The 16834-nt window shown below is 45.8% G+C and overlaps 2 protein-coding genes across 2 annotated transcripts; one reads left to right on the top strand and one right to left on the bottom strand.

Moving 5' to 3' along the window:
- Window positions 1-404: 404 nt before the first annotated feature.
- LOC124662351 (30S ribosomal protein S6-like) lies at window positions 405-7076 on the top strand. Its single transcript, XM_047200199.1, has 2 exons — window positions 405-639; window positions 6578-7076. The coding sequence occupies exons 1-2, from the start codon at window positions 457-459 to the stop codon at window positions 6839-6841; spliced, it is 447 nt and encodes a 148-aa protein (XP_047056155.1). The 5' UTR covers window positions 405-456; the 3' UTR covers window positions 6842-7076.
- A 699-nt stretch (window positions 7077-7775) lies between these two features.
- Window positions 7776-8420, bottom strand: LOC124662350. The gene has a single exon (XM_047200197.1). The coding sequence runs from the start codon at window positions 8393-8395 to the stop codon at window positions 7946-7948; it is 450 nt and encodes a 149-aa protein (XP_047056153.1). The 5' UTR covers window positions 8396-8420; the 3' UTR covers window positions 7776-7945.
- Window positions 8421-16834: the final 8414 nt, after the last annotated feature.

The raw sequence follows: 16834 nt of genomic DNA, 5'->3' as shown, positions 1-16834 counted from the left end.
CAACAAAATAAAAAATCACTTTGTTATTAGCATCAACAAAAAAATAAAAAAATGTTGTCTCTTACAACAATTGTTCACAACAAATCCTACAAAAATTATGGATTGTTTACAACAAATAGTTCATCATCTCACTCCATGTGTTTTGCAGCGAAACAATTACCGAAAAAAGCAGGCCCATCAAGCAACGCGGGAGCGAGGCCGGACGACCGATCCGCGCCACGCGATTGGTCGCCGGATCCCAAACATTTTCCAAAGCCAAAATGGGCCAAGCCCATCGTCCACGACCTGACTTGCCAGCGGCCGGGCGTAGTATAGCCCAAATAACCGCCTGCCCTCCCAAAGTCCGGGTCTCCGAGATCGTCCAACAAATACAGCGGCGGCGCGGCGGCGGTGGTGGTGGTGGGAGAAGAGAACCAAAGCCAGCGAGCGCGACGAAAGGGAGGAGTTCCGGCGAAGATGCCGCTGTACGACATCATGCTGATGCTGAAGCCGATGGTGACGCGGGAGTCCGCGGCGGAGCTCGTGGCGCGGGTGGCGAGGCGCGCCTACCAGCGTAACGGCGTCGTCACCGACCTCAAGTCCTTCGGGAAGGTGCACCTCGGCTACGGCATCAGGAAGCTCGACGGCCGCCATTTCCAGGTCCGCCTGGATTCGCCGCTCTTTGCTCATCCTTTTCTAGCGAACCCCCGTATTCCCCCCTGTGCTGTGTGCCTCGTGCCCGCGCGGAATGGCGACGATCTGATTCGGTTTTCTTGATTTATGCCTAATGGTTAAGTGCGCCCTATCGTATGGGGCTTTGGCACTCGGCGGTGGGTGGTACCTTACTGCCTTTCACATGCTCGATGAAATGCCCTAATAGGTTTGGCCCTTCACAGTTAGAACGTTCGTGGACATCAACCTTATTTTAGTCGCGGCTAGTGTCGGCACGACACGATCTGTTTGCATTGCGTATTGAGTAGATTGCTGTATTTCTATTAAAGCCAAAAGGGCCCAAATAGCTTGGATTCAGTCAATGCAGGTTTAGCTGTACAGCCTCCTATAACTTTCGTTGGTAGCCTCAGTAAGATGGGGCAGTCACTGGAACAGCTGGATTTGGCTGGCGGTATGGCACTGAATTGCGCTAGAGAGGATGCAGTCATACGTTTGTGACTAAGATGTCAACTGTACCACTCTATTCGAGAATACTGCACCAGAAAGATTGCTTCCAATGTGAACTTTATTGCTGATCGGAGAGGATTCTGTCTTTTGGTTTCTATTTGGACCAATAACTTTGGTACACAATTAGATAGATGCCAATGCTATAGAAACACTGCTCAGCCTGGTTCTTTGTTTTGAATCCTGATTCAATTGGCATGGTGGTATCGCCAAATCATGTCTTATAGGACTCAGTGTAGTATAAATATCTGAATAGCAAGGTACAATGCTTTCACAGTTTCATCTAGCAAATCCTGTGGTAAATCTTTAAGCAATTTGTCTGTCATGAGCATGCTCAAAAGCCCTAAAGGCATCACTATGATTCAAATTATTCTATTGGAAGCTAAATATTAGTTGGCTATCTTAGTTTTAGATAAACGGGAATATTTCATTGACATAATTACTTGAACCGTCATATATGGCCCCAATAATATAAGATTAATAAATTTGTAAGATGACTAAGTGTATATGGTAGCAACATAGACTTGATAGAAGCAGCATTGATTGTTATTTCACAATAAAGAAAAGGAGGTAAATCATGCTTTTTATTATCGAGCATGTCTCGTCCTGGGAAAAAACTGAACAGAGAACAAACTGAAAAGAAACAGGAAGCAAATCAATTATATAGATATATAGTCATAGCAAGATGAGCTCTCAATAAGAAGCAGAGCAGGTCAGACATTAGCATGCAAAAAAAGGAGAAATGTGCATAATAAGAAGAAATGGGGGATCCCATAGCAGAAAAATAAATTAAAGAGATGTCCATACAGTTGCAGTTTGTATAAAAGAGGGACTGTTATCATTTTGAAAATAGCATACAGCTGATATGACCATATTTCTTACCTTCATAGCCGACAAATCTTCTTCTCTGTTTTTGAAGTATATAGGATTGAAGGTTCTTCTAAAGCGCTGACGGTGTAGCCTATGACGATCTCTAAAGTTGCTATCTGCCTATCATGTTTCTAGCTGAGCAAATTAAACTTTCCCAGATATGAACTGTTATATATACAATAGCATAAGAATAATAAGAAGAGCGGATGTGTAATGGTTAACTACATGCATCTTCTTATATGGCAATGTCAATATAATCTAAAACAATGTGTTAGCATGTATACAGTTTACTTTTTACACTGTAATATAAGAAATCAAGCAAACATCTAAGACTAAATTTTACATCAGCCTTTAGCTATGCATGCTGGAGCAAATTGAGCACTTATATATTTGTCGAGTGCATCTTTTCTTCTTGGCATAAAATTTGGAAATTGTCTCCCCTGTGTCCTGCTATTACATCAAGAAAATCTCAATGGGATAATTCAAAAGGCACAAAGATGTTGGGCATGAACAGATTGGTCATGTAAGAAATACAAACTAAGGGTGCGTTTGGTTTGAGCCCCAACAAGGCGTACCAAAATTTTGGCATGACCAAACCAAGGGCATGACAAAAATATTGGCAAAGTCTTGTTGTTTGGATTATAGCCATTGCCCATCCAAAATTTTGGTTGAATAGTACGTATGTTTGGTTTGCAACCAAACTGACTTGGCATGCATTTACATCTTATATTGGCCAATTCTTGATTTGATGCCAATTCAATCAAAATAATTGTTCATAAAGTAGTTTTTTAAGAACAAGAAATTCGTGAGCCAAATAACCCTAAGGGACTACGGCATGCAGTTCGAAGCAGCTGGCTCAATTGTATGAACCAGTAAAATAGAACGCTTAAAGATGTTTTGTAATACTAGTTCTTTTCCTAGTACGTAGTTAGCAGAATGATGGCTTTACCACCAAAAATAAAAGTTCTCGCTGGACCATCGATGCGTGTTGGCCAGTATAGCAAGGGAATGCATTAATTACAAGGAGCCCACCAGGAAGAAGCGGGCAGATGGGGCTGCCAATATTTTGGCGATGGATTTCTGCGCCCTCAGCGCGCCCTCGCGCGGGCGGAAATCACACGGGCAGCCTGGGGCGAACTTTGGCGAGCCAATTTGTGGGCTTCACTCCAAACAACTACCAAATATTGTGGGCTTGCCAATTTTTTGGTGTGGCAGGTGTTGGCTGCAAGCCAAACATACCCTAAAATGTTGAGGAAACAATATGAAGGAAAAATTTATCATCATTAGCATACATGCATTCAAAACATCTCACCAATGCGGTACCCCTGGCACCAAATCATTTTCATAAATGTATATATTGCCCTTTTCCACAAACATGCCATGAACTGTCAAAAGGCACAATAGTTCTGAAATACAAAGCATAGTTAAAATATACCATCAATCGCACACATCAAAGTTTGGTGGTTACTGGTTAGTCAATCTGTAGGCACGAGTCTAGTCTGGACACAATCTGCTGCAAATATAAGATGCACCTTCTTGTTGCAAGTCACGTGAAATTTCAGGAAACCCACCTAACGTAACTATTGGGCAATAATCTGATATGAGATACATCTGATAGCTCAGTCTGCAAATCCCAAATCCAATAACAACAGGCTACTCTTTCCAAAATCATAGAGGGAGAACAGCTCCATTTAATGGAAAAAGCTCCGCAGAAAATGTATGCCATATGTGTGATACATCTTGGATCTGATACCTGAGTTTGAAAAACCATGAAATCCAACACTGCAGGCCACTCTTCCAAAAATCATAGAGGGAGAACAACTCTAGCTAATGGAAGAAACTCTTGGAGTAAATGTACTGGAGAGGAAAATATTTGCAATCGACCGAGAAACAAACTCTTATTACAAAGCTTGTGAAAGAATCACCTGTAATAGTAGATCTGGGTGAGGGCACACTAATAGAAACATGGGCAGGTAGTGAGATGCTCACTTGTCTATCAAAAGCAATAACATCTTGTGTGGCCGCAATGATTAGGATTTTGCAGAGCAGATACAGCCAAACAAACAGCTTTAACGCATGCAAGAACATCGGCATCTCACTTCTGACTTTGATCCACCGGAGGGCACCGCAAACGGAGGATACACACAGCTGATGAAGACCGCCACGCTAGGATAAAGCCCAAATAGGGGCTCAAGCAGCATAAAAGAAATGGATTGACGGAGTAGAGTGTTGCTGGCACCACTGAGGTTAGGAGATGGAATGGAACTTGGAAGAGGAAGGGGAAGGGGGATTGGAATGGAATTGGAAGAGGACCGGATTAGTAAACCAGCATAATAAAGAAAAACAGAGGTCCTGAAAACATGCAAACTTCAGTTAAGAAATTATGAAGATAGCAGGAACTGGGACGGAAATTCAATTCAGCTCCTGGGTGCATATGCTCTCTCCACCCAAAAAATCCACCAAACTGGGAGGGATATAATGGCGAGGAAAGATAGAGCATCAGGGAGAGAAGGGGAGAGGAGGAGACATACATCACTTCTCACCTTCATCATGAACTGATTGCTTGATGTTCTTTGACGTTCAGGGTGGCAAACAGCCGGCTGTTGGAGTAGCACTTGAGGAACTTTCTGTTTGAACTGAACGGAGCTGATTCGGACCAACTGGTGACGTGGCTTAAAAAGATGACATGAAAAGAGGTGGCATAACTGCATGTTGAGAGAAATATCCTTAGCGGGTTGCTCCTATTTCGTTATCATAGATTCTTGGGCGGCCAGTAGGCAGTATGCAAGTGATTCATGTGGTCATTTGAGTCACGAAATGGTAGCATTACCCTTCGGCCACCTTTATATTTGATCTTTCTGGCTGCCACAGCACAACTCTGGTTAGCTCACTAATCGTACTTGCTTGACCTTCCACTGCCACCATGAGCTCCAGCTAAGCTTACACCTCTGCTTCTTCCACCTGAATCAACTTCTCCACCGCTGCACTTGGTTCTTTGTCCGAAGGAGCTTTGTTCATTTACTAGAGTGATTCAAGTCGCCTATGTTGGCACTAGGCAGTCATGTGTCTGTTGTCCTGGACCTCAAGAAATCTGACCACTAGAAGTCGCATGGCTTCTTTTGATGCTTCCGAACCTGACCACGACAAAACCCTCTGTACTCAAGACTATTTCAGCATCCTTTTTGTTTGGTTCTGCTCCATCTACTTGGAGATCCTTGATTCCGTTGCGGAGCTGCATGGCACTGCCTGCTTTGTATGGAAGTAGCTTTATTTGGGACAATAAGTCTACTTTTGCTGTCAACATTGAGAGCAAGTTTCAGTCTTCCCATTGCTCAAGTGTATCTTTTAAGTTTTGATACAATCCCACTTTAAAAATTGAAGCTGGCATTTAGTCATTGCTTCTAACGATTTTGTTGCAGTTACTTTTGAGAGATTAGAAACTGGTTGGTTGACTGCTTAGTAAAGTAAACATTACTTTGACAAACTCCGAATAGATACCTGCAGCATACCCATACTATGGCTACAAGCTTCATGCTACGCAACCAAACATCCGAATTGATGGAAAGGGCTAGACAATCCACTTAGACACACACCAACAACGGCATCATATATTAAAGTTTGTAGTTCAGGCTTTGTGGTGAAATAACTTGTGGAGTCTGACTAATACAGTATGTCCAAGTTTTACTGAGGAGTGAAGATTGGAGTGCTGCGTCATTTATCTGGTTGTAAATTTCGGCCATTACCAAATTTTCTGTGTATGATTTTATTCTCTTGCTAACCCTGGCACTTGAGCCATTTTCTGTTAAACACATCCATGGTAATTAATGAAGTTACAGGCTAGTGTGATTTTGGCTTGATTTTTCTTATAGCGCAGTACCGTCAACTGGGCCTAATTAATTAATTCTCACTGACTTACTAATTGATTGGCTACAAAAATAATAACTATTGCAAAGTTTGATGCTGAACCAAAAGAACCATATATAAGTAAGAATAAACTTTAGTGATGCATGGAAACTATTACTTAGAAAGATTTGCAGTATAGCTGCATTGTCTCATTAGTTTTTGTTAGGATTTGCTGAAACATTAGCTAAAGGATTGATCTTCCACTTTGCTCTAAATGGATAACTATTCTGTTTGTTATTGGAAAGAATTTCGGTGCAGCTGTACTGTCTCATTAGTTTTTGTTAGGAGTTGCTGAAACATTACGTGAAGGCTTAATCATCCACATTACTCTAAAGGGATATATATTCTGTTCTTTTTTTTTATAACAATGCCTTTTCCTCCCACCAACTCTACGATAAAACCTTTAATCAAACAGTGCGAGAAGTATACCACAGCACCTTTGGAAAACAGCGAAAGCAGCTGAAAGGCACATGGAATGTATTTCACTGCATTTGAGAATTGTTCTTATGCACACCTACGAAGTACTGTTATGTTCCCATTATTGTTCGTTGCCAGCTTTTTTGGCAAATAGCATTTGCAGCATATAAAGTCTAAACAAATACTTTTAGCGTGAGCTGCCTCCTTGCTAAAGTTTCTTTTGCGTTTTCAGGGCCAACTTATGCAAATGACCATGATGGTTCCACCTTCCTTCACCAAAGAACTCCACTATCTGAACAAGGAGGACCGGCTGCTTCGCTGGCTGGTGGTGAAGCATAGAGAGGCAGTGTACGGTCTGGAGTTCATCAATGAGGATGACGGGAAGTACGAGTTCAACAGTTTCCGCCGTCACAGTATTAGTAGTATTAAAGATGAGGACGTTGATGAGTATGATGACGACGACGATGATGACGAGTACGAGGTAGATCAAGAGTAGATTTGTGTGCCAAGATCTCTGCTCTTTCAGTATTGGAAGATGTGTTCTCTTTGCAAACTGTATCTGTTGTCTTCCCAATGTTTTTTGACTATGAAGTAGGGCAAGAATTAGAACCACTGAACTTGACTGGCTGTGGAAGAAGACCCCAGAACACCTGATTTCTGATGGTGCGTGTTGTTTTGACATGTAAGCTGCCTGCCAATAAGGAATAGGTCTTCTGATTGGTTCATGGTCACTTGGTTTATCATGTGGCTCTGGTAGTTGATTTCTTTGTCAATATCAAGGAAAAAAATAGTGCGCTATAACAAAATAGCGTGGGTCTAAAAATACGTTATTAGCATGTTATAGCGTGCTATTAACGCGAATAGCGCGCTATAGCGCCGAAATAGCGTAGCGTTGGCTCTCCAGATATGCTATAGCGTGCTATTAGCGTTGGAATAGCGCGCTATTTTTTTCCATGGTCAATATCCAGTGTGAAAGAGTTCTACAAAGAAAAAAACAGGGGAAGACTTGGGTAGGATCAGCTTTTAGATAGGATCTATGAGAACAATTTTTTGAAGAGACAAAACATGTTCAAATATTATGAAAAAAAATGACAACGCACAACTATGTTACATATGCAAGACCAAAAATTTGTAGCTTCAAATTCGACATATACTTAGAGAACCAAAAAAGACAAATTTAGGTGTGAATAGTGTAAACTACTATTCAATCAGATCTGACACTATTTATAGTTGATTTTGTCTTTTTTGTTTCTTCAAGTGTAGAGCAAATTTTGAGCTGAATTTTTTTAGAGTTGTAGATACAATCCATAGGTATGTTGTATATTATTTTCAGATTTTATCGCATGATAAAATATGTTTTATGTGAGTTGATCCTATGATCTCACGTAATAAGTCTCTCCCAGAAAAAATAGGGGAAAGCACCGAAACACTATGCACAACGCACCGGATTTCCATTTGTTCATCAACATAACATGTACAGACGGATAAATTCCAAAACGCATACACAGCCGCAGAACTACATATATAAGTTCAAAGCAAGCAGAACAAAAATACACAACGACATATCACAGGAAAATCGACGGCCATGATCGATCAGAATTCAGAAGCGACGCGCCAGCCTCCAGAACCACGCAACGATCCCATGCTCGTTGTCCTCGTCGTCTGAATCCGAGTCGCTGTCCGAGTCAGAGTCGTCCTCACGCCGCTCCTGCTCCTGCACCTCGCCCTTCCTTGCCGGTTGAGCCCTGGTACCCAGGGACAGTGGCTGCTCGGAGACCGCCGCGTCTTCGCCGCCGCAACTGATTATCTGGGGTTCCTGGCCAGCCGGGTCTACCTCCAGCCCCTGCACGGAGGAGAGGACGGTGCTGGGGTCGGCCGCCTCGACGATCGCCAACGGCTTGGGCAGAAGCGGCTCGGCGGAGGCCTCGCGGGCATCGGCTTCGAGAACTACCTGCGCCGGAAGCTCGGCGGGGCGGCGCGCCGGGGCAGGGCCGACAAGGAGGCAGCAGACCAGCGCGAAGAGGACAGCGGAGGTGCCGGCACCGGCCATGTGTGCTTCTTGGAGCAGTGTTCGTTGTGGTGGTGGTGGAAGGGAATCAGCTGGTTTAGGAGCTAGTGAAATATCGAAGGTAGATTTAGACAGGAATTACGTGCCACTCCAGTGCTTATAGGTCGTTTTGATTAGTCGCTAAGGAAGCGTCCGTTGTCGCCTTCGTGTTACGAGAGGGAGAGAGACGACTTGAGAGAAAGCGACCGAGCAGGATAGAGGAGATAACTAAGAACAATCTCTGTGTGCACCAAACCAGCGGCCAAGCTTGGAATTTTGAAGAGGCGCACACGGCATTTTTTTTTCCAACGTCACACCTGTTATTAATTAAAACATAGATACATAATATTATCAGAAGAGCAGTGCAATATGTTCAAATTAATCTCTCCGGTCCTTTTTAATTAACTCAAAATTTAGTATAAAATTGTACTAAATTCGAGTCAATTAAAAGAGACCAAAGAGAGTAATAAAATTCACAATACAAATAGTTGGCAAGATGAATTAGTCTTACGGAGTACACCTGGACATTCTCGTGCTGGGCCCGGGCTTCAGGCCAGGACGGAAGAAGCCCGAAGCTGAATACCTAGCGAGACCGTCAGGCCTAAACATGTGGCTCAGGGAGCTGCTTTACACCGACCTGGTCGGTGTATAACAGCCACCGACCACCCCCCAGGTTTTTGTTGGGCCGGCCCACGATTTGCTGAGACTGGTTCGCTGTGGATTCGGTGCGGACGGGCCGGCCCTAGTTTTTTTTTTCTTTTTTCCTCTCTCATTTTTTCTCTGTTTTAAATCTGAACAGTTTTAAATTTAAACAAAATTCGAATTGAACGATTTTCAAATGTAAACAAATTTCAAAAATTGAACAATTTTCGAATTTGAACAAATTTCAAAAATTGAATGATTTTTCGAATTTGAACAAATTTTGAAATTGAACGATTCAAATTTGAACAAATTTCGAAAATTGAACGATTTTTCGAATTTGAATAAATTTTGAAATTGAACGATTTTTGAATTTGAACAAATTTCGAAATTTGAACAATTTTTGAATTTGAACAAATTTAAAAAATTGAACGATTTTCGAATTTGAACAGTTTTCGAATTTGAACATTTTCGAATTTGCACACTTTTTGACTTTGAACATTTTTGAAATTTGAAAAAATTTCAGTTTGAACAAAAAGAAGAAAGAAAAACAAAATAAGAAAGAAAACAGAAAAGAAAAAGGAAAAAAATAAAAAACGAAAAAGGAAACAGAAAACCGAAAAAGAGACAGCGAACTGGGCCTGGCCATACCCGACCAGGGGGTGTGCGGTGGCCGGTAGCCACCGACCTGGTCGGTGTATAGGTTTTCCCTGTGGCTCAAGCCTAGCATTACAGTCTGGCCAAAATCTATGGCCCAATCTTGGCCCGAGCATACAAAAGCCCATCAGTCATCAGGCCTGGTCTCCTCGTTAAATCACCAATATGTGAAGCCCATGCCTAGCCTAGCCATCATGCCTAAATCTGCGGCCCAAGCCCGACCCACAGGCATAATTAGCCGCAGAACGGGACGGGCCAGGTAGGGCTGCCCATGCTAAGGTATATTACAAAGGAAAAAATAACATGAGTAGAATATTTCGACACTTGCAGAGGTAGGACTTCCCCATTTCGAGGAAAATATTACAACAATAGACTACAACTTCACGCTCTTGCATTGCCTTGAAAGCATCGATAACAATATTATACTAAGTGAGTTATAAGAATAGAGCTCGTCAAATAAATATCACTAAAAAGTATTTCAAGAGGCCACCATCCATATTTGTGAGCTTATTCTGCACAAGGATCATTGCATAAAGAATTCTTTCATCACTCATCATAGCGACCATAAAAGGACATCGATACTAATTTTAGAGGTAAGTGCACAAAATCATAAAGCACATTTAGAGAGCTCACCAAGATTATTTAGGCGTTTGGACCTATCATTGTTTCTCATATCATTAACAAAATTGGCAACTTAGAACTTAAGTCTCACAAATATGTGCGTAATTGATATGACATTTGGATAGATTTGGCAAGTCTTTTTACCCTATGTGCATCATAAGGACCAAATGATGAATTGAAGGGATCAAAGCCGATATGGGGCCCGGGAGGTGCCGGAGAGGTGGGACATGGTGGCAACATGGGGTACTACAAGAGAGAGAGAGAGAGAGAGGGAGGGGAGAGAAAACACATAAATACATACATTAAAAATGATTTAATAGTCTTTTTTTTGTCTTGTAGTATTTTGTGTATGCGGATTGCTGTATTGTGTAAATTTGGAAATTACATGGTATAAATAAAACATTGGTTGATGTAATTATGAAAGTGGTATTTTAGGAGTTCATTGGAGCTAGCACATAGAGGGATTTTTTTGTTAGGCTCTACAAATGGCGATACAAAGATTGAAATATTGAGAAGTTGCTGAAAATATAGGCTGATTGATTTATGGGAGTGGGATATTAGGATTCCGTTGGAGCTATAACGTAGAGAATAGATATGAAACTTTTTGTGAGACTCTACAAATAGGGATAGAAATATTCAAATACAGGGAGACTGATGGGATAGATTTTGGTGGGCTTCATTTGCGAGTTCCTTCCTTTTTTGATGGAGATTATAATGTGATGTAGTCTGATGGGAGATGAGCGACTTGGTACTATGTTTGTTCAAAATACAAGGTGAGCTAGGGCCTGCCCGGCCCACTCGCAGGCTCTGGCGCTCTGCACATGATTTTCTCGAGGTCTTATGGTGTTGTTTATTACGTTTTAAGCATATAACACATTGCATGTATATATTTTATTCATCCAAGTGTACTAAAACAAATATAGATTTGTTATCATCAGATTTTGGCCAAATCAGGAGGTGGGCCGCGAACAAGATGGACTCGAAGAATATATATAGAAGAAATACGTGAATCGGCCTTTTATACCAAGTTGGGCTTAATTGCCCGTGTATCTGTAAAATATTAGATCGCATCTTAGTTTGGAAGTTAGAATCTTACTCGTGCACGGTTTGGTGCACGCCCACATTAGAAAGTCCGCTGGACTATAAATATGTATCTAGGGTTTATGGAATAAACAACAACCAACGTTAAACCACAAACAAATCTCGGCGCATCGCCAACTCCTTCGTCTCGAGGGTTTCTACCGGTAAGCACCATGCTGCCTAGATCGCATCTTGCGATCTAGGCAGCACAAGCCTGCCCACGTTGTTCATGCGTTGCTCGTACTGAAGCCTTTTTGATGGCGAGCAACGTAGTTATCTTAGATATGTTAGGGTTAGCATTGTTCTTCATATTACATGCTGTCGTAGTGCAACCCTTGCATATCTAGCCGCCCTTACACCTATCTTAGGTGTAGGGGCGGCACCCCGCTTGATCATAGTTTAGTAGATCTGATCCGTTACGGTTGCTCCTTGTTTCATCAAGGATTAGTTTAACATCCGCAATAGTTAGGCCTTACAAAGGGTTGGAGGATCCAGCGGCGTGTAGGGTGGCGTTTGCTAGCCCTAGAAAGGATGTTCCGGGGATCAACCTCGTGTTGGTTTTTAGGCCCTGTCTAGGATCGGCTTGCGGTCACCGTGCGTGAGCGCGAGGCCCAATCGTGAGTAGGATGATCCGATTATGCGGTGAAAACCCTAAATCGTCGTAGATCTAATCAGCTTTATCTTGATCAAGCAGGACCACCATATATTCGGACACCTCGTCCGGATCATGGGTGGATCGGCTCTTTGAGCCGATTCACAGGATAACCTGAGAGCCGATCGAGGCTCGTATTTAATGTTTACGTGTGTGCCCTGCAGGAAACTAAGCGAGGCATCATCCACACCTTCCTGACCGGTATAGGTCGGGTGGCACGCCCTTGTGATAAACATCGGACGTGCGACCAGGAGGCTTTGCGGGCCGTCGCTCCGAGGGACCGGGCCAGCCGCAGCCCTAGTTGTTCCCGGCTCTACCGTGTTGCCCGTCTCTGCCCGCCGGGGGTTTCGACGTCAACACATTCTCGGCACGCCCGGTGGGACAACCTTCGACATCCACAACATCGCCATCTACATCCGAGATGGCGGAAGACACTCCGGTCACGCACGAGGATCCGCCCGATGAGCTCAAGAAGAAACATGACGAGATCAAGGCAACCCTCGAAGCCGAACTCATCGGCTCTTTCCACCGAACCCGCTCCCATGGCGTCAGGTGGAAGGGTTTCACACCCGAAGGCGCACTCGATGGAGTGGACCTTTCCGCCCCGTCGGAAGAACGCACCAGGTCGCTGCGGCAGGAAATCAACTACATGGTGGCTCATTCGCTGCACCGCCACTCTGAGAGCCTGGTGAACACTTTGGAGCGTGTCGCTCTGCGCGTCGTCCGGGAAATCATGAGCCACCGGTATTCTCCATCGGGACCAGCCTCGGGGACTTTCAAGGGAGAGATGCCGCTCCAGCCCCGGCTCGTTCGCATGGGCAGCACCGGAATTGCCGAACTCATCGGCATACGTCGTCTACAAGATTGGTGGTGATCCCGGTGACTACCAATTCCTACCGAGGCACCCAAGGAGATCCCGCACGGATACGCGTGCGCATACGTACCGGACCGCAACGCTCGGGCACTCTCAAACCAGGCTGCAATATCGAGGGCCTCTGGAACGGCAGGAGGAGACGTTAGGAGCCGATCCCGAGAAGCAATCGTGGCTGGCTAAGTACGCCACCCCGACAAACCTCCAAAGCCCAGCTCCTGCGGCTTGGCTTAGAACCAGAAAAGCAAGCATGGCTGGTTAAGTATGCCACCCCGGCGAATCTTCGTGGGTTCGACACCTTCAGCCATCACAGCGGATCAGATTTGTGCAATTCTGAAAGATCAGCTCGGCATGATGCCGAAAAGGAAGACGTTCGGCTACACCAAGCCGTACCCCAACGACTACGAACTGATCCCGCTACCACCCAAATATCGGCTCCCGGACTTCACGAAGTTTAGTGGATCGGATGGGTCCAGCTCCATCGAGCATGTGAGCCGGTATTTGGCAGCAGCTGGGCACGATCTCGGCGTCGGACGAGTTGCACGTGAGGTTCTTCGCACGAGTCCCTCACGGGATCGGCTTTCGGATGGTACACATCGCTACCACCGAACTCCATCCGGACTTGGAAGCAGTTGGAAGAGCGAGCTCCATGATCAGTATCACTCGGAGGCTTCCGATGTTGGCATTGCCGATCTAGCGCAAGTACGACGAAGCGCGGGGAAACAGGTGTCGAATACGTCCGGCGCTTCGAGACCATTAGGAACCGACGCTTTTCGGCTCATATAAGCGAAAAGAAGCAGTCGAGTTGGCGGTGGTGGGTCTCTCATCATCAATCAAGGACGTGGCCTCCCAAGCGGACTACCCTTCGTTGGCGCACATGGTGCGAAGCTGTCAGCATATGAACAGCGCCACCCAGATGTTTACCAGGACAAATTCAAGCGTGCGGTAACCTTGGTTGAGGCAGACGAAGATGAAGGTGCTATGGGAGATCAGGAGGTAGCCGTGGCTGAATGGACTCGAGCGACAGGCCCCGTGACCTGCAAATGGGTGAAGCCACAAGGCCCTCCAAAAGGGTTCGACTTCGACGTGACCAAGACTGAGCAGATTTTTGATCTCTTACTCACGGAGAAGCATATAAAGATACCCGAAGGCCACAAGATCCCCACGGCGCAGGAGCTGAACGGAAAGCCATACTCCAAATGGCATAACACGTTCTCCCACACCACCAACGACTGCAGGGTGTGGCGGCAGCAGATCCAAATGGCGATAGAAAACGGACGGTTAATTTTTAACCAGTACGCCATGAAGGTCGACACACACCCTTTCCCCGCCGTTAACATGGTGGAGTATTCTTACCATGAAGGTTGCCAGCCAGGATCTTCGTTCAGCATCAACATGGTAGGGTCTGGACACCACGCTGGCAAGGATGGAGATGAGGGCAGCTGCTCTCATAGCAAAGATACAGAGGAAGCCGCTCCACGCGATCGGCTCCGCCAAGATGGCAAGCGCTACGTAACAGAGGGAGAAGTGAAGAACATAAGATATCAGCGACCTCTCTCTGATCACCTCCTCAACAAGTATGTGAGTCAGTATGACCAACGCCGACGGTCCAGCGATGATGATGAAAGAGATCGTCTGGCTAGAGAAGCCAGAAGACATCGTCGGCATAATCGCGATGAGGAGGAGCACGAGCGCCGTGCCAAGGAAAAGCTGGGGGAGCAAGTCAACGAGGATAGGCATTGGGACTGTCCCTTTTTCAGACACTGCTGGGATTCAGGAATGAGCCGATTGCCCACAATCGGCAATTGCCCAGAATGCAACCAGAAGAAGAAGGAGGCAGCTAACGTGTCCGTATTCAAGCGTCTAGGGCCTGTCCCGCCACAGAGCAAACGCGTTGAGTCCCCTCGATGGGAAGATCTCGAGGATTCAGAAAACGAGGGACAAGAAGAAGAAGAAGACAGGTACCACCGGCCAAGGTGGTGCCCTGATGGACTCAGCCGTTCTCGTAAACGCAGGGTTCGAGCGATTGCGCGGCCTGGAGGAAGCCGAGAGGTTATACTTGCATACATTGAGGAAGGCAAGGCCTGATCTAGCCGCGAAGATTCAGCGAGCCCTGGATGAAGAGGGTCGTCCACGGAAAATGGAGTGGCGCCCCAAGCAAAGGAAAGCCGATGATGAAACATCGGCTGGCACAAACATGGTGCTCGTTCTTCCGACGAAGCTTAGTGCTCCACGATTATATGATGCACTCAAGGTGGACGACAGCAAGCGCACCAACATGATAAAGTCAGAGATTGGGCTGGTTTTATCTACCGGCCTGAACGTGTAGCAAGAGCACGTCAGTAAGCTAACGTGGCGAGGCTGATCCTTGTGATCGGCCCCAAAAGATTTATGAAGGGACATCACAAAACCTTCACCGAGAAAGCAACGGGAGGCCGATTCCAGCAATCGGCCAAAATTATCCTCACCATCCATTCTCGCTCGGGTTCAACATGTTATCCAACGAGCCGATACCATCAATTCTCTTGACAGAATCGGCTCGGGGGGGCACCCAGGTGGATAAAACACGAGGATATGCAGTAGAAGTAGCTCATCCTTTGGTGATGGGTATTGGAATGTGGGGGCCGATGCATAAATCGGCCGTAAAAAATTCTGAAAATTCGAAATTTTTTGAGCACAGCCGATGCAGCAGACATCGACTTAAGGATATAAAAGCCGATGCATGGCCATCGCCTCAAGAGGAATAATTGTTACGATCAGAGGGTCAATGGAGCACGAAGGGAGATTTTAATGGAAGAACTCCTCAATGGGGTAGTTTAAGGGCTCAGATCCTCTCTTCAAGAACAATGCCAAGAGCAGCCTGGACGTGCAGATCAGGTCAAGGATGGAGTGCATGAGATCCACCAAAGGAAAGGAGCCGATCTAGCCGGCAAGGTGCAGGAAGAACTGAAGAAGCTCGGGGGGCAGCTCCCCTTGAAGGCTCTCTGCCCTGGGAAGCCGATTTATGTTCGAATCGGTTGGTTCTGCATAAGAAGCTCCCCCGGACATAATCAAGCCCAGGTCCATACAGCTAATTGGCGTATCCTCGTCTCTGTTTTTGCCTTGGCTGAGACTCGGGGGGCAACAGGCCTGGTAGGTGCTCTATTTTTGAGAGCCGATTGGAGTTACCTCGAGCCGTCTTTGCATCATGATCTTCTCGTGGAAGAACTGGGAAGGAAAAGCCGTCGTCCGGTACGAGGTTTGGACCGTGCTGGTGCTGCAGGAAAAGGAAGAGACTGGTTTCTCAAATTAGCCGATGAACAATCATTGGCTGCGGGACGGCAAAACGCCACGGTCGAGAAAAACGAGAATAGCCCGATTCGTTACTATCGGTCTTGGTGTGGCAAGCGGGAGGATGGAAATTGGATTAATGAAAGGAGAAATTGGAAGAACAATTCTCATTAATTCAAAGGAGCGGCTTTACAAGAAGAGCCGATGGCTCTCAAAAGAGGGATCTAGTGCCTAGTGCACCTGCTATCGCTAGTCCTACTCTACTAGTCGTCGCTGTCCTCATCATCGCCGTCGTCGAGGTCGTCGGCGCCGCTCCCGTGAAGCTCCTCGCCGCTGCTGCCCCGGCCCGTCGGCCGGAGCTTCCTCCTCCTCCTCCTCGTCATCATCATCATCCTCGCTATCCGCCCGGCTGCGGAAGCGCTTCGTTGGAGGATACCCAGCCGGAGGAGGAGGAATCATCTTCCTCCTCCTCATCTTCTTCTTCCTCGTCGTCATCGTCGTCCTCGCTGTCCGCCCACATGCGGGAGCGCTTCTTCGGCGGAAGCCTGGCGGAGGGGGAGGCCTTGGTCCTCTCAGCTTCTCCTCCTTTCTTCTCCTTGTTAGAGGAGATGGGGTTCGCCCCGGAGCGGGGATCGTCCTTTTCCTTGTTCTT

This window comes from Lolium rigidum, chromosome 6 (genome assembly GCF_022539505.1).
Source record: "Lolium rigidum isolate FL_2022 chromosome 6, APGP_CSIRO_Lrig_0.1, whole genome shotgun sequence".
NCBI lineage: Eukaryota > Viridiplantae > Streptophyta > Magnoliopsida > Poales > Poaceae > Lolium > Lolium rigidum.
Note: the sequence above shows the minus strand (reverse complement) of the source record. Positions and strands in the feature narration are given on the sequence as shown.